The sequence below is a fragment of the Amphiura filiformis genome, unplaced genomic scaffold (assembly GCF_039555335.1).
Source record: "Amphiura filiformis unplaced genomic scaffold, Afil_fr2py scaffold_58, whole genome shotgun sequence".
In the NCBI taxonomy this organism is placed as follows: Eukaryota; Metazoa; Echinodermata; class Ophiuroidea; order Amphilepidida; family Amphiuridae; genus Amphiura; species Amphiura filiformis.
In genome coordinates this window covers 144842-168911 of record NW_027305522.1, presented here as the reverse complement: position 1 = coordinate 168911, position 24070 = coordinate 144842, and the positions used below count along the sequence as shown (strand labels likewise).

Below are 24070 nucleotides of genomic sequence, written 5' to 3'. Positions count from 1 at the left end.
TCCTATACATTTATAATCTAGTTTTTAAAAATTAAAAAAAAATCTGAACAGGATGCTAATTGGTCAATGATCCCTATGATCAAGGTTTAAGAAGGCTGCAGTGTCGTCTAAAAGTTTTTTGGGTAAATCTTTTGTATTGCGATCATGGGTTTTATTGACTAAATATGGATTACCAATTAATGCAGATGAACTTTCATGTTGATATAATATAGATATTTTTTCTCAATTATTAACAGAGAATAGCCTTGGAAACCATTATCCATTCTGCAAAAAAAAAAGACAAGTGTACTGGTGTGCTTCAAGCAGGTGTAGAGATCATGAAGACATTGTATGAATCCAAGAATGACCACATCAGAGTCCGAGCTCTTGTTGGCCTGTGTAAGATTGGCTCATCTGGTGGCTCAGATTATAGTGTGAAGCTCTTTGCAGACGGATCTACAGTAGCACTCTCAAAGGAAGCAAGGAGGTTAGTATAAAGTCTGAAGTTTACCGCTTTCTAAAATCTATTTTCCGCATTATAATCCGTGTTGTACAATTTGTAAATCTGTGTTTTATGAATAAAGCTTAAAATGTATAGACCACTTGGCATTTGACGTCATTGCCCGGCAGTATGCGCGCGCATTATGGCAATTTCAATTGTTCTTTGCCCTGCAGTGTGCGTACGCATCGTAGTCTGCTAAGGGCACATGCATTTTAAATCGCCCGCCACATTTCATATAGTACAGGAAAGCTGTTGAACAGTGTAGCGGCTCGTTCGAGCATATCGATAGACGAGTCCCTCGCCTTTGTTGATAAACAGTGATGGCAAGTGGTCTATAAACAATGATTATGAATGATATTAATGTCACAATAAAGTGTTCAATATCGTGATCATGCTCTGATTGGATAGATAATAGGGTGACTGTTACGATGTTTGGATGGATAGAGGGTTCAAGCCTTGGTAATATATTTATTTTGGTAGTATTATACAGTATTTTTTATCAGATAACTTGACACACACAACTCAAGATTGTTTTTAACATTTATTTCTAATATCTAACAAATTTTTCTCACATCATACAAAAATGTCATTTTCCCTGGTGTTCCTCTGATTCCGTGATTTTTTTTGTTTTCCATAAAATGGAAAACTTCGGACTCTAGGTTAGTATATGTGTGTGCTTTGATTTGTGGATGCTACATCGTATCATATAAAACGTTCCTACTATTTTCATGGCGGAGAAAAAAAACCTTTTATAGAAATGTTTTTTCCCTACATCCATACGTCATGGATATGGAGAGCTCGTTCATGTCGATTACACTGCTTGCACTCATTGGCAGATATTGAGTGTTGAGTGTTCTGTATTTGGTACATGGTACAATAGTGCATTCTATTTCCCCTCAATGACTCTGGAGAGTATAGGCCTACTATTTTCCTTTTTCCTTCAGTCTGGGAGGGGAAAAAAGTAAGTCTACACTCTCCAGACCACCACAGGGACATAGCAGTCAATATTTGTATAGAATATAGTACATCCTAGTCAGAAAAGGTAGACTCTGTACAAGTCAAAGAATAGGTGTAGCTGAGTTGTTGAATAAAAATTTGTATATTCTGGTGGCACCAAAGTGGTTAGACTAGCAAGGAGAATCTGCACTATAGCTCTGTCCATAACACTATGGGGAAATCTCATGTTGGATTATCACTCATGTGGTCACAAATATCTCTGTTGACTATCCTCTATCTTTAAATTTCCATTCAGATTTTTGAAAAGTGCCAAGAAAGATCATGACATTAAGAAGTGGGCAGCAGAAGGCATAGCATACCTGTCTCTTGACGGCGACGTCAAAGAAGAACTAGTCGATGACTCACAAGCTCTTAAAGCTGTTATTCAACTGGCACAGGTAGGACAGCATAATGTAAATGTAATCTAATGTGAAGGAGACGATCCTGTATAATTATAGGTTAATGAACGCGTATTACTTATTGGGAGAGAAATTAGACAAAATAATCGCATCGCAGTGCTGATGTTGATGCGTCTAATGCACGAGCCCCGAAGGGGAGTGCATTAGACGATCAACGCCAGCGTTAAGTCAATCTATTTCATACACGTGAAGAAAAAAAATTGCGATCTTTTCTTTTGTATATGACAAATTATCACTAAAAATGTTGGAAACAGAACCAAAGTATAAATGCATCAACCCGGCCGAAAAATTAATCAATCCTACGCGACGCGAACGCGCACGGAACACTGCGCGTAGTACGCGGAGTGCACAATATACACAATCAATGCATGTTTCGTACTTTTCTAACAGCTTTTCTGATTGGCTGCTTTGATATAGGAGTGTATGAAACAGTGATCGGCGTGCCCATCTCTCTTTCATTGGCGATTGCCAGGCCAGTCTCCTCCATAAGCTGGGTTGTGTTGTTAAACACCTTAATGTCCGGTAACTTGCAGTTGGTGTGTGACGTCACCCGCAGGTTAGTGTATGATGTCACCTTTGGTGAGATAAAGTGCTGATCGTTTTACATCAACCGGAAGTTTCCCGACATCAAGGTTGCTCCAGTTAGGTATATAGAATAATCTGGTTACCAAGAATGAATGAATTCTTTCATTGACAATTCCCAGATGATTGAGAGTATTCACAACAACAAAACACATTTGTTTGTATTTTTCTTACAGTCTGGAGATGACACCGTTCTCTATCCAATCATATCTATGTTTGTAAATTTGACAAATAGCTATGACACAGAGAAGATAGATCCTGAGATGATCAAATTAGCAGAGTATGCCAAGCAACACATACCACAAACTCACCCAAAGGTAAGATGTCTGTCTGTCAGGGAGGTACACTGATTCATGTTCACAAGTCACATTTTACATTTATTTAACTTATTGCATTAGCACAGTTAGGGTCATGACTGGTGACTTGAATGCGAATTGTGGTGTCAGACATGAGGTAATATGATGTGATTGAAAGTTCTTCAGTCCCTTTGATTGCAATGACTGCAGCTGCAAAATAGGCCAGTTGACTCAATAAATAAATGGTCCAAAAGGTAGAGAATACCATATTAGGGGGTTTTATGCATAGAGATAGGGTGTCTCTTTGGATGAATCTTTTCCTCTTGCCTCAAGGAACATCCAAAAAATGCAGTACTCACTCTATCAAGGCTACTACAATTAGACATAAACCTTAGGGCCAGTATGCATTAAAAGAGTTAGACCGGTCTAAAGTTAGACCTGGTCTAAGTGGAATTTCATTCAATCAGGAATGGTCCTTTACTCTGATTTCCTTCCTATAGAGTAGCTAGCAAATTTGAAAGATTTATAAATGCAAAGTTCCTTAATAATACAAAATGACGTAAAGGAAAATGTCCTTTCTCCTGGTATTAAATTCCACTTAGACCAGGTCTAACTTTAGACCCAGTCTAACTCTTTTGTGCATCTGGACTTAAGTGGCTACAAGAGAGAAGACAGGTATACTGCAAATGGGAGTAAATAGTTCAGACATGTACAACAAAACCATTGATCGATGCTTGAAATAAGATGGACCTTTATTCCAAAAGCCCCATGAAAATCACTGTAGTCCAGACAGCGTGTGAACATAACTGCAGGCCCGCCATACTCTGTACAAATTGCCTATACCGATCCCGAGGACAAGACCTGTGGCACAGTCGCATCCCCTGCTTTGTATGCGTCGACCCAGGTCACGGTCTGTGTACGTGACATACATACAGGGTCAGAGGACAGTTGCAATCTGTCTGCTGCCATTCCGTAATAGATCTATCAGTCACCTTTTTGTACCGTTCGCAGAGCGTGACGTCTGCACAACAACAGCCTAATATGGGCATAATGGCTCGCCCAATGAACCATATACTGGCGCTGTCAATCATCCTTTTCAGTAGCTACGTCACAGTATAGCTCATTCATATCATTACAAATTCACAATCACCTTTGTCGAACAGACTCTTACGCAGGTACCGAGCTGACGCTGTCCTCACTTTAGTGATCGAAGTAGCGACTCTCTTAATTTAGTACTCTCAGACGCAAGCCTGCAGGGCCCATGGATTTTTGTTACCAGAGTCAGCAATAATGGACTCAATACTGAGTTCATCATGAATAAATGGTATTACCTGTTGTTGTCTGAAGTCTCTTACAAAGAATGCAAAGTGAAATGTGGACCATAGTGTAACATTTAACTTCCATAATTTGAGATCAGGCCATTGAAAATGAATGAGGACCTGTATATTTCAAACCCTATGGCCCAAATGGTGGTTGGAGATTTTGGCTTATTTCAAATACTGCCATGCATGGTATACACACCTCAACCAGTCCTTATAAATTTACTGTAATGTTTTTGCTTTACTTTTGTTTATAGGATGATAAAGAGTATGTTACAAAAAGAGTCAAGAAGCTACTGAAGGAAGGCATTGTTACTGCATTGGTTGCGCTCTCTAGAACTGATAGTCATAGCAGCAGAGAGTTACTTTCAAGGTAGGTCCATTCTTCCAACCTAAGGCCAAGAAAAAAAAATTGTTTGCTTGCCCTCAAATGAATTTTAACAATTGGGTCGGTCGGTCAGGATTTCTTTTTTTTTCTTTTTCTTTTTTTTAATTACTAGCAAACTCTATTGTTTGTATTGATTATGGCTCATAATATGAAAAGTCAGACATTTTGGTGTCAAAATGAATCAACTAACAATACAACAACTAAAATGTTGCACACAAGCTCTAAAATACTTTTTTTTCCATCTTCAGAATGCAAACAATTTGAAAAGAAAAAAACCCACTTTTTTCAGGAATTTCCAAAAATAGGGTCGGTATTCTTTTGTACAGTAAATAGAAAGAAAAAAACTTTTTTCTGATTTCCAAAATTAGGGTCGGTCGTTTGATGGCAAGCAAGCATCTTTTTTTTTGTTGGCCTAATGGGTGTCGTGAGGATAAACACACCTTTTTGGTGTATATGAGATTTATCCTTGTCAGCTCATTCAGTTAATGACCAAGCATATTTCGTGATCAGTTCAATTGATAATCATATAAATTCATATCCAAAGAATACTGAATGTTGTTTAGAAGTTTTTTTTTTATTTGAATGGAATAATAAATGATGAATAAATGTGTTTTTAGGCCAGTGTAATAACTGTGTACGTATAGGTTATTCACACTGGTTATACAGTTAGTGTGGTGATGTTCCATTTATCAGGCACGACAAGTATCATTAAGGTTAGCAACTATTTTAAACTGTTGCGATTCGGTAGTTCACAGCATCTTGCTAATGGTAGTGAGCTTTGGCAAAATTGCATTGATCATTTCATAGCGAGTGTGTAGAAGAATTCAAATATCATGTGGTTCTTGAGATATGTTGTAAAGAGGGCTGAAACAACAACACTTTTGTAAAACGTACTTAACTTATTCACAACAATTAAGCAAGTTTTGAAAGTATATGATTTGTAGAATGAACTTTTGCAAAACATCAGTGTTATTTTTTTTTTAAAGATATCTTGTGATCCAAATTTAGAACTATACACACTGCCATGCAGTATAACACCCCTCACCAATATTGCACAATTAACATTTTTACCTATAGGTTACATACCACTAATAGGCCTGGGCGATACATGGAAATACGACGAGTAACTATTTGTTTGCATGGCATCTGAAAAGACTGCATTAAAATCGCTGAAATTGATCAAGTTATATAGCCAAAAAGTACTTTTTAGGGTTTGATGCTTCAAAATGGTATATTTTCTCTCATTATATGACATTTTTGTTGTAATAGTACCAAAATTCATACGCACAGGTTTCGGTTTTTAGTAAATATTCGCCCTACCATATTGTAACTTTCAGCTTCGAGGGCGCACTGTCATTTTAAGGTGTTTACGGTTCAGTGCGTTAAAACAAGAAAAGTCTCAGGTCAACCTATGTTGAGTTTTTGATCATTTGGCATCTAAACAATATAGTTTCATCTGATATTAGTTGCATTTAACTGTGAGAGTTCTGAATAATTATGAGAAAATTCCACCCGAAATTAGCCATTTTCCTATTGAAACCCGTGTAATACATAATTAGTGGTATTTAACTTTTAACCTTTTCTTTGCAGGGTATACCTAGCCATAGTAGAAGATGAAGACCACAGAGGTCTTGTTGTCCAACAAGGTGGTGCCAAAGCATTATTACCATTAGGGATTGATGGCAATGAAGTAGGAAAAGCAAAGGCGGCACATGCTCTGGCTAAAATTGCTATAACTATGAATCCAGAAATCGCATTTCCTGGTCAAAGGGTAGGCATAGAATCTTAAATGTGACATGATCTGGTCCATGGGGGTCAAAGGCGGCAAATTTGAAATTGAGATAATGGCAAAAATATGGAGTAAAAAGCAAGAAAATACACAAGAAAATACACATCACAAAACCTCATAACTTCAGAACCAAGTACGCTAGAACTTTGGTGTTTTCAGTATATGATAGCCTAATGTTACTACAAGGTAATAATTATAGCAACTCAATTTTCAAAAATGCCTCCTTTGGCCCCCATGGAGCAGATCGTGTCACAAATTATGATTGAATTCAAAATATTTGATCCATACTCACACAAAAATGGTATTCTTTGGTTGATGATGGCTCTCCATCTTTCATCAGTGAGAGTGAAGGTCTGTTCATACTACGCTGAAATTCATTTGCAGTGCGGTGCATTGATATTCAATTACTTTTTGCCGCAACTTGTCGCATTTTTAAGTTGAAATGTATTGAACTTGATTGCGATACCGCAATGTAGTATTGTGCGGCACGATGCAGTGCGGCAATGCACCGCACTACAAAAAAGCAATTGCGGGGTAGTATGAATGGACCTTGAGACTGTGATCTATGTTAGGTCATTATAGCCACAGACTTATATAGCACATACCGATTTCGTCAAATAAATGCCCCGGGCGTTACATTTTCCCAAAGGGGGGCATTTATTCAAGGTCAATTTTAGAACGATAATTCCTGTTAAAATCATTAGGTAAACTTAACGCGGCTGTGTACTCTAGCCATTGTTTCTTTCTCAAAATTGAGTTTTTATGATATGTTTGTACCTTGTTATGTTTTTTATAAATACAAGGAATGAAAATCCAGATTTGTAAACTCCAACTGCAATATTTTAAGGATTTTATTTCACTATTCCCCTCGTGTTTGAAATTGAAAAGGAAAAAAATCTTTGTTGTACCAGCAAGGTACACGCACGCAACAACTCATCGCGTTCCGTATCGCGCAATTTGTTAACGCACAAATACCGACGCTTATCTGCATGCGCTTGGCGCATCTTATGGAAACACCACGGAAGCACTGATTTCACAAAAACCTAGTGGTCAAATGGCTCCGCTTTTAGCTGATAAAATGTGGGTTTTTCAAGTTCTTTCCCCGATTTAAATATCAAGTTATGAATGGATTTCGCTCAAACTTCTCAAGGGGCTGTGGATTTACCCGATGTTCACGTAATATAAGTTACAAAAACGAAAACTGTCGCATTCTCATGTGAGATTCGATGAAAGTGCAAAATGTGACCACTTTAAACTTCAACGGCCAGTATTTCAATGTTCATTTTCCGGTAAAATGACGATTTAGGTACACGATAACTCAATAAATACAGCATCTATAGGTAAGCAAATATGATCATCGTAAAAAGCATGATCGACTCAAGAAACGGTTTTCTCATTTTTTATATTTTGGTCTATTTCCGATTTTGGGCATCATTTTGTGCAAATAGGCAAATAGAATTTTAAAAAGTTCATTTTGATGCCTTATATGGTCAATATCTCAAAAAGTAAGGCCAATATCAAAAAATAAAAAACCGTTTTTGGAATGGAGCCTCAAGATTGAGCTAAAAACAAAATAAAATATTTTGGAAAGAGTGTTTATTTGTTTTGTTGTACCTAAAAAAAATTGCCAAAAACTCACTTTTTTGTGATTTTCTTCAAAATTGTTGTTTTTACCCCAAATCTGTATTTATATTAAGATTTATTGATGTCTTGCCTTCATAAATATGTATACTTTTATATGTTTTGCGCGAATAATTACAAAGTTATTGCACTTTTACTATACATGCATGTCTGAGAGTACACAGCCACCTTAAAACTCACGCTAAAATGACGAACTATGAACTAGAAACACTGACTTCTGGTTCACTTTCGGGTTTCCAATCCAGATTTTTGCCAAAAAGTGACGCTATTATCGACCATGTGGGCAACTTGGTAAGCTTACTACATAAGATAGCATGGAAATATCGGCATTTTGAAACATCTTGGTTGAAAAAAGTGGTGGGGGCGTTTATTTGAGGGGGGCGACTATTTGAGGAAATACGGTATAACGATTGAGTTTTGTGCAGGTAGACCGGGACAATTACAGGATGTCCATGAAAGAACTGCATCCTCAAAACAGAACTTTTGGGTATTTTAACGCATACATCAAACATAACTAAATTACTGATGTGGTTGAGAAATAAATCAGCTATCACATACGTTTTGAATTTTGACAATTGACCACTCCGTTCTTGAAATAAAAATATATTTTCTGAAGCTACATGTACTCAATACAAGTCAATTAGGGATTCAATCATGTTTCACAGTTGTTCATCACCGATTAACAACGATGCGTCCGCATCGTCTGCGTGGTTTACAAGCTAAAGATCGTATAATTCACATGATTATTTCATGAGGAATGTCAGTTAATCATTGACAGTCAACCTTACAAAAAGCTCTATGATTTCTGTTGATATCAGCAATAAAACTGAATAAAACGGCAATCTTTATCCGATACTTCCAAAATACTGAATTTAACTTGTATTTGTAAGCGTGATACGCACACAGATTCCAGACATGACGAATTTTACGCTCACGCGTAACGCGGATACGCACTTGTGTTCGCGCATACGCTTACTGTAAAAGTGTATGTGATAGCTGATTTATTCCTCAACTAAATCAGTTGTGTAATTATGTTTGATTTAGGCTGTAAAATATCCAAAGTTTCCAACGATATGAGGGACACCCTGTAGCAATAAGTCCTTGCCCAGGGGAATTGTAAGCTACAGTCTGTCCACATAGAAGTACAAAGTAAATAAACCCCGGAAACGGGAAGTATGAGAATATTATTCCAGTGCAATGCGTGTGTAAATGCTTCTTTGGTGCGCCAACTGCTGTGCGATTTGTACTTGCCGAGCGCACCACGCTCTTTACGCGTCACATTTTTTTTAACACGCAGAAGCCACAGATTTGGTTTGTACTTCTATGTGGACAGACTGTAGCTCCATTTTTTCACAAAATCACAAATAAAACAGTGCGGGGGCTTGAATTTGTACCGTCTTCAGCCGCGGATCCAGAGACGAAAAAATACGGGGGGCGGAAAAAATCTATAGAATCATATGCCCAAGCGGTATCCGGAGCGCTTATGCCTGACGATTTAGGGGTGTCTGAGGGGGATGTGCCCCCTCAGATGTTGAAAAATTTTGAAAAATGAAGACCCAATTGACCACATTTAGTGGCAATTTTTACACTATTATTGTGTTAAATTGTAGTCGGGAAAAGTTTGAAAATATTGTCCAAATATTTATATTTTTACAATATTCTCATGATTAGGCCTATTGCTTAAAAACAGAAGCAAAAACGGACACTTGTCTATCTACACTTAAAATGAAGGCCACGCTGTACACCATTTTTACACTATTATCGCTTTAAACAAAAAAGTGTACGAGTGTCCAAAACAGAAGCCAAAGCGGCCATTTTAAATAACATTCTGGCAAAAGGCAATGCAGCTTACTTGGGCCCAAAGTCAGCCGGTTCCATATACTTATAATATTACAGGCCTATACCAATTGTTAACAAATAATTTTCTTCACTAATTTCAGGGGTAACATGAGTATAATTAAGGGAGTATATTGAAATAACTGCAAAGGAGCCTTATCATTTTATTAAAACACTACCAGTTATTACCACGAAATGAAATGATGCACTGACTCAAGCAGTGCAATTTTTCTCCATCCCGGAACACTTTATTGTTTGATTGAAACGCAGCAAAATATCAAATGTACAAAGAAGAATGTCTTATTATGACTTCAGCTATACATGGTTCCTTACGATCGTCCATGGCACAATATATGTTTGAACTATTCCATAGGATATAGAAGGTACACATTACCTATCAAATTCATAAACATCAATGTTTAACTTCAATGGCTAAAACATTATATCCATGTGTTTAGAAAAGTGATTTTTAAAACTTTTCCAAACACATTTGTGCCTTTTTACAGATGATGCACTTGTTTTGCAGTGTATGAGTATTGACCATGATGACTATGATATTTAAAATAAATCAAATAAAATAGGCCAGGAAAATAGGCTTGGCATCATAGTTAGAAGCTGAACCAACAAAAACCAAGTCTGTTGTATTTTCGTGTCTTCTTCCCTGGGTCTTCTTCATTATAATTATACCGCTTTCTTCATTGTTTTATAATAATCAGTTCATGGACATTTTTTTATCTATAGAGGTTATCCACGTTACTCATATGTGACTTCTTCATGTCTTCACGGTCTACGTGTGATTGATTCTACCATCCTCAAAAGCTTTGAAAAGCACGTGGTCTCTTTACTCATATTATTATTAATATTAGGCATGTCCATTAAAAATTGAAGTACTTTTAAATTGATTCAGACCTAACTTATTGGATGGGAATTGATGAAAGAAACATTTTGGCGTTTAAATAATCTTAATCGGACGATTCATTCCAGAGATATGGCCTTTCGAGTGTCACGGTTTTATATAGGGCTGCTAGAACATGTTAAAAAGTTAAAGTCCAAAAAGGAATACTAACAGAAAGTGCAACTTTAAGGTACTTTTTCTTAATGTATTTATTAACTATCTTATCTGGAACATTATATTTGCTTATAACAACATGAAAATAAGATCATCCTGAAAATTTAATCGATTTTGTTGACATACAACAAAAACTATAAGACCTCAAAACCCATGGTTTGTTTGTTGAAACCTCAAGCATGATCATAGATGGCCGCCATGGAAAATATCTCCATAGAGGAGATGAACAATAAGTGCATTATTTCAAATGAAAAGCGGTAGTCTTAAACATTGTTCAATCTTTTAAGGTCAGCACATTTTATCTTCAAAAATTATTATATTTCATCATGGCATAAGTTTGGTAACATTAATCACTACCAATTTTGAGAAATTTGCTCCAACTCAAAGGTTATCTTTACTACATTGAGCAATACACTGTGTGCATGGAAGCCATGATGGTCCCCGGTTTTATACTCCCTATGAAATGGACATGGTAGTGAGAAGTGCACGGGAAGTGCATGATTTGAGATGGGCGCATGTAGGCTTAAACATTCTTAAATTTCTTAACATCCTACACATTTTGTCTTCATAAATAGTTAAATTTTATGAGTATGTAAGTTTGCTTGTCTGATTCACTCCAAATTCGGAGATAATTGCGTTTGAACACCTGATGCACGGAATGGTGTCACTTCAACCTGTTGTAGTTCTCATCTCATTAAATTTTTCATTAAAAAAGTTGATCTCTTCATGCAGGAAGGTCCTCTCTATTTACTGACCAAACAGGAAAAAGTTTGGTGAATGTTTTCTGGTGGAATCAGGAATTTCTTGAAACACCCTGATATAGGCCTACATTTGGATCAAAACAAGTATGTACGCCATTTAACATGCCTGGGATTTCTTGTATCGATCAGTTTCTCCATAGACAATACGTGTGTGAGTGCACGCACACAGTAAATGAAAAATCGTTCTAGTGGAAACTGTATTGAGAGTGGGCATAATAATATTATCTTGACATGAATGAATTAAAATGCAGACGCCTTGGTTTAGCGTTTGCAAACTGCTGCACTACATCGTCTGTATTGATGATGCACTCTCTGTGAATCATGAGATGCGCCAACCCATTCATCCGCTCTTCTTTCATGGTGCTCCTGTAATTGAAATATAAGGGTAAAAACTAAAATAAGTTAATTAAATAATTACAGGCTAGCTCTTCAAAGTTCACTTTGTTATATGTGTAATAACTAGTATTAAAGTAGGTTGATATGAGTTTGAACTTCATTTGAATTAAACATGCAATTAACATACCTGTTGAATGTTTTCAGACGTTTTAGGGCACTAATGCTGCGCTCACATGAGCAGCTGGTAACCGGGAATGTGGCAGCGATCTTGAGAATCTTCACTATGTTGGAAAAGTTGTCTCCAACCGCATGCAGCGTCTCGCTAATTGTTTTTGGCCGTTCAGGTTTGTTGCTCCAGAAGACCTGTATTAAAAGAATTGTAATATTTTAGTCAAAGTATTTATAATATCCAAATCATTTTATTTGAACTTGCTACGATAAAACGAAATTGTTTCAATTAGGCCTATATTTTGTCCACATAGAAGTACAAAGTAAATAGACCTCGGAAACTGGAGGTAGAGAATAATTATTTTAGTGCAATGGTTCTTTAGCGCGCCAACTGATGCGCGATTTGTGCACCACGCTCTTTACGCGTCGCGTCGCACTCGCATGTGACGCAAAGCATCGCCCCCCGATGCCACAGATTTGGGTTGTACTTCTTGGACAGACTGTACATGAATTTTATAACATCATTTTCACCGCGTGTTATTTCATTAGAATAACGTAAAAATTAATGCATACCTTCCACGAATGGAGTTCTTGTTCAAGTGCTATACCTTCAATATCCGACAGGTAGAACTCGAAATCTTCAGATGAAATTTTCTGACCATGCTGACTTAAAAACGTTTCCGGCACCAAACGGAGTGCCTTCACTGCCTGGCACTGCAAAGCCGAAAACCTTCAAAAGTGAGATGTAAAAGTTGGAAAATGTTCAATGAATGACATGGACAATACTAAATAGAAATGATAAAGTATAAATTAATTATTTTTATAGTAATTTCAAGAATGCTTTACTTTCTGAGAAAGTACCGTAACTTAAAATGGGGGTTAACTTCGGTCAGCGGGGCAACTTCGGTTGGTAAAATCTTTTTTTTTTAAACGGTCATATTTCCATACAGCAATATTGTTTTCAAATGCGGGGTAAATTTTGGTCAGGCTATTTTAACCCCTGGGACACCCTTAAAAATTGCTGAGAAGCAGTGGTTTAAAAACTCTGAAAATTGATCGAAGTTACCGCCATTTTACGGATGAGAATATCACTCTTTATTCGATGATAAACGGGAGTTATGTTTCAGTGAAATGAAGTATATATTCTTGTGCAAAAATAACGAACGGAATACGAAATACAAAGAACAAAATTATTAATAATGATGATTTAAAACAACGTTTATGTAAAATGGGCAACAAGCATGTTTGGAAAGTCAGCAGAACACGTGAACCAAATAATATGTTAACGAAAATATGGATTAAAACAATAACGTATAATAGACCACGGCGGCTTAACATCTGTAATATTATAAATTGTTAATGACAATATGAATTAATGAATAGGCAAATACTTTTCATGCCAAGAAATGTTTGAACACTTTTGCCCTCAAACGTGTTAATGAAATATGGATTAATGAATTACCAAAAATATTTGGGACAACGATCAATACAATTGATCAAATCGGATAATTGGTAATAAAATATGTAAGATAATAACATTTTAATAAAAAGAAAGAAAGGAATACTGAATATAGACACAATTATAATTATACTTGTCATGCCAAACCAACTGTCAACACATTTTGACAGTCTTCAAACGGTTAAGAATATCTGTAACTGAATAACATGCATGTTAATAAAATGTTTATTAATGATATAAACATGATAAACAGACAGATGGAACTCCATGCTTAAGGTTTATTCTCTCTCAATGAAGATACCTGTCTTCCATCTCACTTAGCAGAAAGTCTACAAATTGGATCAGAACTGCCTTTTTGTAATAATCTTTGGCATCTTCGACCTGGTAGTTGGGCCTCTGTGTCTGTCTCTTTGCTACTCTTGGCACCTTCTCTTCCGCGTCCACCGAATTTGCCATCTCCTTTGCTTCTTGGTACCACCTGTTGTTATACCGGTCTATATCTTCACGAACCTATCATTTTGGTGATTGAAAGCTAAAATTAATATGGAATGAATCAATGTCCAAGTAATACCGGGAAATAATAATGCACAAATTGTTCATGTCCTGTTCTTTATGATTTACAACGACATACCAGCTTTAAAATTCTGCTATGGAGATAAGATTAGAAAAATGACTCGTTCCTTGAGATGAAACAAAGATGACCATTGCATTATTAACACTGAAAGAAAAGTTACATTAATGTTCCGCTAAAAGTTAGGGTATAAAATGTTGATACATTTACAAGGAAACTTTATAATCACCTGTTGAAGACACTTCTGTACAGTATCCACTAGTTCCATTGCGGATCCTACGTCAAGTGACGGCTTCTGCAGCTTCTCGCTAAGTTCTTTTAAATAGCCCATAATTTTACTGGTTAGAACCAACGTCGCTATGTAGCTAAAATCGGTTATACCGCGAAGTAGCGATTCAGAGTCACTGCGGGCATCCCTGTTGTAGTTTGGTGACTGGGAGATCGTTGTGAGAGTTTCTACCACCTGTAAGAGATATCCGAGAATATTTTTTTTTAAAGCTGAAATAAGATGAATCATGCATGCATGCTTGGCCATAACTTCAAGAAAAAAACACAATACTCACGTAAGAATACAACTGAAGGTGTGTCTCAAAGGCGTCGTGGCGTTCAACCCACCTAGTGCGGCACATCAGCTTTAACTTGTCCTTTTCTCTTGCCGTCTTATTGGGATCGTTCAGTACAATGTCCGTCAGGACCTTCTGATTGTTTGGACTGTTGTAGAAGAACTTGGCAACCTGAAACATTGTTAACCATTTATCGAAATAGTTTGATTTGCACACATCTACTACATGTTCAACGAATTAAGGTGTAACTTACTCATGATTTACAGGCAAGGGAACACATTATGAAGCAGTTATGACAAAAGAAAACTATCGAATCACTTACAATTTCATGAAGTATTCTTGTAGCAAATTACATGAGAATCGAAATAACGTAAAAACTTGCCTACCTTGTCAGCCATTGTCATCATATTCTGGATGAGTATGTTTTTCGATGATTGGACAATCACGCGGTTTAGTTGGTGGCTCGTACACCAAAGATAAATGCTCTTTGGGTATTTCCTCTGTAGCCTTTTTCCGCACCCTTTGTTCTCACCTCGCATGTTGCCTAAAACATTAAAATAAAAATGCGTACGAATATTTCATAACTCTATTGTCTTAGGCTCGATCTTCACCACGGAATAAAGCTTTACTGTACATATACACGAGAGCTTTTATAGTTGATATTGATTTTTGATTTGGATAACAAAATAGGAAATTCAAATAGAGTTAACCCACCAGCTCCATCTGCACACATTCCTCTGGCATTTTCCATGTCGAGATTGCACCTGATTATTTCATCTTCGATCGCCTTTGCTAGATCTTCGCCAGTTGTTTTCCCAGTTACATCCACAAATGTGATGAATTCTTCTCTAATGTTTCCTTTTAAATTAAAACACAACAAATTGAGACATTTAGAAACAACGAGAGAGCGATAGGAGAGGAGAGGGAGAGAGAGAGGTATAGTTATATAAGGGAGAGCCAGGGTGAGAGAGAGAGAGAGAGGGAGAGAGAGAGCGGGGGGTGGGGGCGTGAGGATAGAGAGAGAGAAGATCTAAGGAAAGAGTCTAGAGATAAGGTGAGGGGGGCAGGGCATAGATATTGCAGAGGGCATAGATATTGAAAAAAAAACTAATAGTCATTCGAAATAGATTTAGTGAGCACGAAAATGGTTGATAACTGGCAATTTGCTAAATATTAAGTCTACATGTAATCACCTGTAAAACAATACAAATTTTGTTGCAAATTCAAATTATGTTATCTTAATGTTTTGTATGAAAATAAATGTGTAGGCCTATATAAATATAAAATAGTCTACTCGCTTTTTGCATCGACAAAACGTAGGATAAGTGATAGCTGCTCTCTCCGGGCTAGATCTGCTGCCTCGTCTACTATAATTGAGAAGAATTGCGCAGTCTTGATTTCATCAATTATTTTCTTCTTGATTGCATTTCCACATAAAGATATCAACTCGTTCTGTATGCCGTATGACAGGTAGGTGGCATTTTTGGCGTGACGCTCCAAATGGTCTTGCAATGCTTTATCACCACCTGAAGAAATATATATGTCAAAAAATATTTGTCAAAATATATACCATTTCTCCCAAAACCACTTCAAAACCAACTGTAATTTCCATTGTCGCTACAATTATTTTGCTATTTGAAGTCCCGGACTTGAAATATGAATAATTGTTAGAATCAAGCACTGCTCTTGATTATCAAAATGTCAATAGGTGAATGTAGATTTATAAAAAAGTGTGTCTTAAAATACGATTTTAATGCATTCCAATAAACAGACCTCTATTGTAGTGTGCTGTCTAATATGATATACAAGAATGCTAATAAAGATGAAAAGTAAATATTTTAAAGACCATGGTTGATTCTCACAACTTAATTTATATTTTATTCCTTACCAAGTTATTTAAGTTTGATGATTAACTTACCTCTTGCTCGAAGTTTGAGCAGTTCATAGAAGTTTCCACAGTTGTTACTTTCATCAGAGTGCATACTCGCATCGTCTCGATGACCACGGAAGGCCAATCCTTGTCTTCCAATAGTAATGACGACATCCACAATTGATTTTAATACCGCTTTGTTTTTCTTGGCGGTAGCTGCTGCCTCCTTATGTGACTGTTCTACTACTGACAGACCCTTGCCCCTCATTACATCGTCGAATCGCAACCACGACTCCGCTGCAGCTTTGTGTGCTTTATTTCCTAAAATATTGCATTAAAACAGAATTTTTACTTTCCCCCTTAAATATTGTTAGTTTTCGAAATCCGATATATGTCCTCTTTATTTTCGACCGGAACAAATGCGATAAACAGAGACAATCGCTATTTCATTGTAGCACCTATATTGTCCAATCGTGCGAAAGTAGAAATTCAAGAAACGATTGGGAAGCCCTGATGTGTACTGCAAAATGCATGTTTAGGAATTAAACACTTTTCTAAACACTATCATGCTACACATGTTTAGGAATTGATGGGCTGTATTTAGGAATTTAACACAGGATGTCTTGGAATTTGACATTGGTGTTTAGGAATCAAACAAATTTAAAAACGCGGTACAAGAAAATGGTTTAATTCCTAAACACGCTTTTTGCAGTGTGAGTAAATGGCACATTGTTTAATGTCACATAACACATGCATTCGTATCACTAAGACAGAATATAATATGGTTCATTTGTTGAAATAATTGTCTTATATTGCAAATTCTATATCACCATTTTGTTTAGTATCATAACACTATTATAGAGTTCGGATGTCACCAGTTCGAATTCCGCTTCCGCCAAGTGTTGATATTGATAATAATGAGATTTGCTATCTTTCTAGATTCAATGATGATACGATACTTTTACGTCGTAATGTTTTGCAATAATATTTGTCAATGTTCAAATTTATTTAACGAAAGCTGAACATTGTTAACTACATTCTACTTATGAATCTCAGTCACTTACCTTTCACTTTCTTTGTTTTATCCGATTGAACGCCACAAAAATGACTTCGAAACGTTGCTAACGCTTTCTTCCAGTTCAGGAACGGTTTTGCCACTAACTGTACTTGGTTGTTCTTGAGATGGCTTGGGAAAAAAACACAATACTTGCAATACACCGCATCTTGAGTAGGACTGTAAACTAGTCCCGGAAACATTTCCAACCATTGAAGTTGACAACCCCTATTACAGTCTCCACATTTACGAAGTTTAAATTTGAAATTGTGGTCTGGGACAAACAAGTTGTGCATACACTCATACTTCGTCTGGTCATTTATAGATCCCCACTGTTTGCCAACATAATGGCATATGTCATTTGGCCATTTCAATGATCGAAGTTCTTCATCACTATGATCGGAAGCATCTTCATCACTATCAGAAGGATCCTGGCTATCCGGAGGATCCTGGTCCACTTCGCCTTCGCTATTCTGGCTCTCTTCACTACCACGATCCTGGCTCTCACTTACGGTATTGAAGCCGAATAGACTATCCTCGCCTTCACTATCAGTTATATTTCTACCGTCAAGTGGATCCTGGCTCTCAACACTCGGCTCAGCAGCAGGTTCTGTTGCAAATAATAGCACAAAACAATAATTTAAAAATAAATGATGTAAAATTGCATTTTAAACCTGAATTATTTATGATGATAATCTGTGTATTAAAGTATAAAATTCAAAACAATTAAGTCACTTAAAAATATTTTATATAATAAAATTTTTGATGTAGGGCTGATGTTGCTTTCTAATCCATTCTTAGGTTTGCATGGGTCAAAATGATAAACTAACATCATGACCATCATCCTTTTCATATCATTTGCCATGATTGTTTCACCACCTGAAATTGACTTAATATTCATTTGGATTGTAACTTCATTTAATGAAGGCTTTTTGGCTTTAATAGTCACCTAAAGTCCAGTAATGATACTCCCCAAAGCGTCCAAGCGGTATTAATCTAGGAGCATCATAAGGTTCATGACTTTCTTCGTTTACATCGTTTACATCATCAATTTCATGATCATGAAGATCGGTTTCTGGATCCTGGCTCTCAACAATCGACTCAGCAGAAGAAGATCGAGGTGAAGGAGGAGGTAAAGGAGAAACAGGAGGTGAATGAGAAGGGGAAGGAGGAGGTGAAGGAGAAGGGGAAGGAGGAGGTGAAGGAGAAGGGGAAGGAGAAGAAAGAGTGGAATGACGAGTGGAGGGAGAAGGAGGAGAAGAGAAAGAAGGATGAGAGACAGGAGGAGAGGAAATAGATGGAGGAGAAGGAGGTGTGGAAGAAGGAGGAGGAGGGGGTGTGTGAGGAGAAGAATGGGTTCGCTGAGAACACGCAGGGGAGGACGGAGTAAGAGAAACGGCAGAACGTGGAAAAGATTTGGGAGAAGAGACGGAGGAAGAGGATGTGACAAGAGGAGAGGCAATGGGAGCAGATGAGCTTGTAGCAGTAGAAGACAAAACGACCATGGCGTAAGTGCGGCTTGCAGGCTGACAGCGTGTAGGTGACATGTTGGCTGCGACTGTGATAGGATTAGTTGGTAGACTCATAGGCTCTGTTGGATGCATGTTTGAAAGAAGCAAAGAAAATTAAAATTATACAACCTTTGACAAACTATGTAGAGTAAAATTAAATACATGGAAAATATGACAGAGTTTGGAACAGATTTTCACTGCTTTTTATTGGATATAGTAAATAAACAACACAACGGGAAACATTTTGTTTAATGCATCTCGTGAAACCCGCTTTAATATAGGTTTTCCCGTCCAATTTTGGTCGTTCAGTTTAGTATAAGTGTCATTCCTTTTCGCGCGAAATTGAATGAACGCTTACATTCTCGATTTCAATTTAGCGAATGTGCAATCTATTTCATTTAATACGCATTCAAAATTCTAAATAGTGCACCCAATTTCGCACATTGTGCAGCAAATTTCGCAAATTGTGCAGCCAAATTCACGTGGCCTTGAATTCAGAGCCTATTTGGAAATACAAATACATATATGCGGAAACAAAATGGAAAAATGTTCAATCGAATTCGCAAAGTGCAAAATCAAGAAGTTCTTAAATATTTTACAATGGTTCAAATATAAAAATACTATTTATCGTGTTTATATTGAACATTATAGATACATGTATCGTCAACATCGTTCAAACAAGCACGTTGCTATATTAAATGTGAAGGGAAAACATATTTTTAAGTAATGTTTAAAATTGCCGTATATTCATAGGCCTAATAAAACAGAAAATGAATTATAACTAATTATAATATTTAAAAGCATTTTCCCTGTTTAGTTCAGAAACCATAAAGTGATGTATGTCCCATAGTTCAATCAAGCTCAGTCTAGTTAATCATATAAATTATAAAAATATAATGAAACTTTTCCTTTAAGTTAATGCCACTTTTTCTTACGATAGATCTTTTTTAAATCTTCGTATTTTTAATTGTATAATATATATAACCTTTATCTATCGTATAACAATAAAAACTGAATGAACACAGTCAAAACAACATCTAGTAATTAAATAAGCATATTTTGCAGTCGACTTATAAACATATCCTACACATCACAACCTGTTTAATTAGACCCCAATCGTGTCCATTTCATTGTGTGAAAATCTGAACTATATATAGGCCTATAGTATAACATGTTATTAATTTTTATTGGGGGGGGGGGCACCGACCATGATTGAGGGGCACCGGTCTGATTGGGGGGGGCACAAGCCGTTTTTCGCCATTTTCCTGTGGGATTTTTAAAATTTCAGATCGATTGGGGGCACGTGCCCCCCACCCCCGTGCCCCTATGACGCTACGCCACAGGATTAACTGACATGTTAAAGTGTTAATATTGCTAACACCCGAACGTGTTAAGCGACGTTTTTAAACATATTTTAATGTGTTCGTGTGTTAAAAACAATATTAACATGTTACATTCAGATTCAGATTTGCAAGCATTAATGTGCTTTAATGAACACTGTACCTAAAGTATACTTCTCATTACAAGCATTACCCATTAAAACATGTGTGTGTTTATTCTGTGTTACATAGGGCTACTCACTTTTTTTCTGCTGCAACGTAGACGTAGGGCCTATAGGCCTATGTCAGTATACTTGAAAATCCGCGTAATTTCAAATTGAATTCCTTTTCGCTAATTAGATTGTCAATGCATGAAATTGAAAATAGGATTAACAACGTTTCGCAGTCCCCCGTGCATCTTTTGCGAAATTGATTGCCTATTCCTTTAAATTAGACGTCTAATGGTGAAATTGAAACATTCGAGAACGAAATTGAATTCACAATAATGAATTGTTCTGATCATACATTAATTTGATTGAACTAAAATGAAATCGATTGCTCATAATGCTAAAAAGAAATCGGGATTCGTTGCAATCATTCAATCTTGCGCGAAAACGAATGACACTTTTATTAAATCGAACGCACAAGTTGCGAAATTGGCCAGGAAAACCTATAGTTATTAACTCGCCTCTAGTGGACACCAATTAAAGAATTTGATTTACTTTTCAAAATAACAACAAATAAATTGAAACACGCTGGATAGCCTACGCGTTTTCATTCAGTTTCAGCAGGCTTACTTTTTCATAATTCATAACTGAGACATAGAGATTTGATATAAATGTATTTTTTTTTCTGCTAAGAAGCTCCAGAGAATTATATACAAACCCAAGGAGAGGTAATGCACGCCATCGACCAGGTGTCCTACAAGAAGAGGTTCCCGCTTTCCAGGTGTTAAACACTCAATCTTGGTAGATCTAGATCTATCATCCCCTTTATGTTGGACGCTGTTAACAATGACGATATCACGCCCGATCATTTGAGCGGTGGCTTCAATCACCCACTGCTCCACAAAGGTTTTATATTGTTTCATGCGATCGACGGTTCCTGGCAGAGCAACACCCGGTATCTTGAGGCTTAAAACAAGTGGGTCAGCAGGATCCTGGAAACGCAAATGATTAAGAAACATACATTCATAATTCCTTAAACTATCCTATTAGGATAGTTAACCTTTAACTTCAAACACACCAATTCAAAAATTCTTTTAATGCTTTTATTTGTTATCCACTATCATGCAACATTGCTATACAATATTTGTGTTGTTCAATGTCAGCTTTTTATTTCCATTTGCACTACTTCACTTCCGTCATTCATCGATCATCATTTAATCATAAAAACTTTATTTTAGTTTTAGCTAATATATATCTGCATAGATGCAAAACAAATCATTATTTTTAACTATATACATAGTGTATTAATGGCTTAATTTTAAAATACCACACTTCATTATAATATAAAGAGAAATATCAGCAGTGCTTCAAGATTGATCATTCTCATAGCCCTATACTATCCCACTGAATCTGGTGAGGAAAGCAATTAGCAAATATTCATCTTCTACATAATATTCTTAAACTTTCTTTGATCTTATTATCTGTAAATATGGTAAATTTGATCTTTATCTAAAATACGGTAAACGTTTCGATGACAAATCTTACCAAATGTTCAATGTAGTTCATCACTGCTCTTCTCAGATTCATTGCCCTCGTTTGATGTGGGTTGGTGGAACTGGTCGAATAAGGCAGGCCTATGTCCAGTTGCAAGCGATCAGTTTGATCCAAAATCGAGTGGAAAAAACACGAACCATCCCCAGGTGGATCGTACCGAACTCGAAGTACTAGGTATTTCAAGTTATCAGCAAGGATATCTCGATCTGATTCTGGCTGTGTCCGCAATCGTTTGCAAAATTGCAAAATCGACCCTGTTGAAGGCACTCCTCTCTTATTCTTCTTGGAACCCATGCTGAAAGTAGTTGTAAAAACACTTGAAATTAGTCAGCAAGTTATGGCCAGGCTTAAGTTCCAGCTAATTCAGAAAGCTAGGATGTATTTATTTTGTAGGAGATGGGCCTTTAAACCAGTACCAAATAAATACGAATCATAAGAAGCGTTGGCCCAGGAAACCCTTCATGATCTTGGGTTTAACAGGTCAATTGCAGGTTGGAGAATTGTCAGTGCATACCGTTATCGTTTTTGATTATTAAAATAACTCCCAACAACCACACAAAAGTTCTTAAACGTTCATCCAAAACGGTTTAATAACATTTAATTTACGGGTTATATAAAGATTACAAAAATGTTTAAACGACATTTTAAAATAATTTGGGCAAACATTTTTCATAACACATAAATAACATTTTGGTTTGGATAAGAATGTTTTGCATCAAGTTTTCAAAATGTTTTTTGAATGTTATCAGGGCCTATAACGATTCTATACCCTTTGACCCGATATCTAAACGTTTTCTGCAAAACATTTTGTGTTTGCTGGGCTATAAAACTTATCAAACTTCTGATTTCTGATCTAAATCAATTTAGTAAAAACTTGTACTGAATTACTTTATTCATGTCGTCGTTTTGCCTACTACAATGCTACCTCTGATAAAACAATTAAGGTTTAGGCCAAGAAACACTTGTTTTAGGATTCCATTATGATGACATCCCTGCAATAATTTTTCGTATGGATTTTGTATATTAGTAGACCAAAGTTGCATTTACAACAATGATGAGGTTTAGGAACCGGGGGTGCTTACATTGTATAGAAATATCATAGGCAATGGTTATACTCCAGTTGGGTCAAAACGGATAAAGTTTCTCCGAAGTAATTCTTATTATTCAAAAATCAAAGGCAGTCTAAGATTCTTTCTGGAAAATATTAAGATCAAATCTTTTCAACTTAACTTTCATCATGTTCATTTTTACATCAATATCAATAATGCAATTGGGTTTTAAATAATATTATATTGGTAACTAATAAATTATGGCTATTACTAGTTATTTTAATATTTTGATTTTTGTCATATTGTAAGGTAGCCTACATATCACATTGTCGAAACAAGTTTTTGTCAATATTATTCTTAATGCTTTTTTCTTATGCAAATAAACTGCAAATAAGGTTAGGTAGTCATGAAACATACTTTACGGTTAAATCAACCTTACAATTATTATTACCATACTAATACTTTTCATTCAGTTTATTTTTTTTATCATGCACCTTTATTATATAATGCGTGATCGCGCTTATAAAGATTAAGAAAACAAGCCAGGGGTAACCGGACGCGGTTTTGTTCAATTATTATATATTAGTGCTTTAAAATTAATGGTAACGTAGGGCCTACACTCCTATAGAAAAAGTGCAACTTATAACCCTTTTTGTCCTGTAGGCTGTAAGACCTATATACATCACCCTAAGCAATGCCAAGGTTTTGAATCTTTAAAGAACATTAGATTATAGAAAGTCACTAACGAACCTTAAAGATTAAAAAAGGCGGCCAAGGATTCTTCATTACAAGGAAGGACTCATCGCAAAGTTAACAAAAACCGAAAAGAAGTGTTAACTCTTTGTGGTTCTAAAATATCATTTTCTAGGCTA

The 24070-nt window shown here is 36.3% G+C and overlaps 2 protein-coding genes across 2 annotated transcripts in view; one reads left to right on the top strand and one right to left on the bottom strand.

The window, feature by feature from the left end:
• LOC140144485 (protein unc-45 homolog B-like) overlaps window positions 1-24070 on the top strand; it is a 166312-nt gene that overhangs the window by 25639 nt on the left and 116603 nt on the right. The window contains 5 exon segments of the mRNA XM_072166296.1: window positions 237-466; window positions 1734-1875; window positions 2655-2795; window positions 4351-4466; window positions 6072-6252. Of these exon segments, the coding sequence (XP_072022397.1) occupies window positions 237-466; window positions 1734-1875; window positions 2655-2795; window positions 4351-4466; window positions 6072-6252 (810 nt within the window).
• On the bottom strand, window positions 11618-15510 carry LOC140144487 (52 kDa repressor of the inhibitor of the protein kinase-like). The gene is made up of 8 exons (XM_072166297.1): window positions 15389-15510; window positions 15061-15218; window positions 14675-14845; window positions 14341-14574; window positions 13842-14050; window positions 12655-12811; window positions 12101-12276; window positions 11618-11943 (listed from the first exon to the last, which is right to left on the bottom strand). The coding sequence occupies exons 1-8, from the start codon at window positions 15423-15425 to the stop codon at window positions 11799-11801; spliced, it is 1287 nt and encodes a 428-aa protein (XP_072022398.1). The 5' UTR covers window positions 15426-15510; the 3' UTR covers window positions 11618-11798.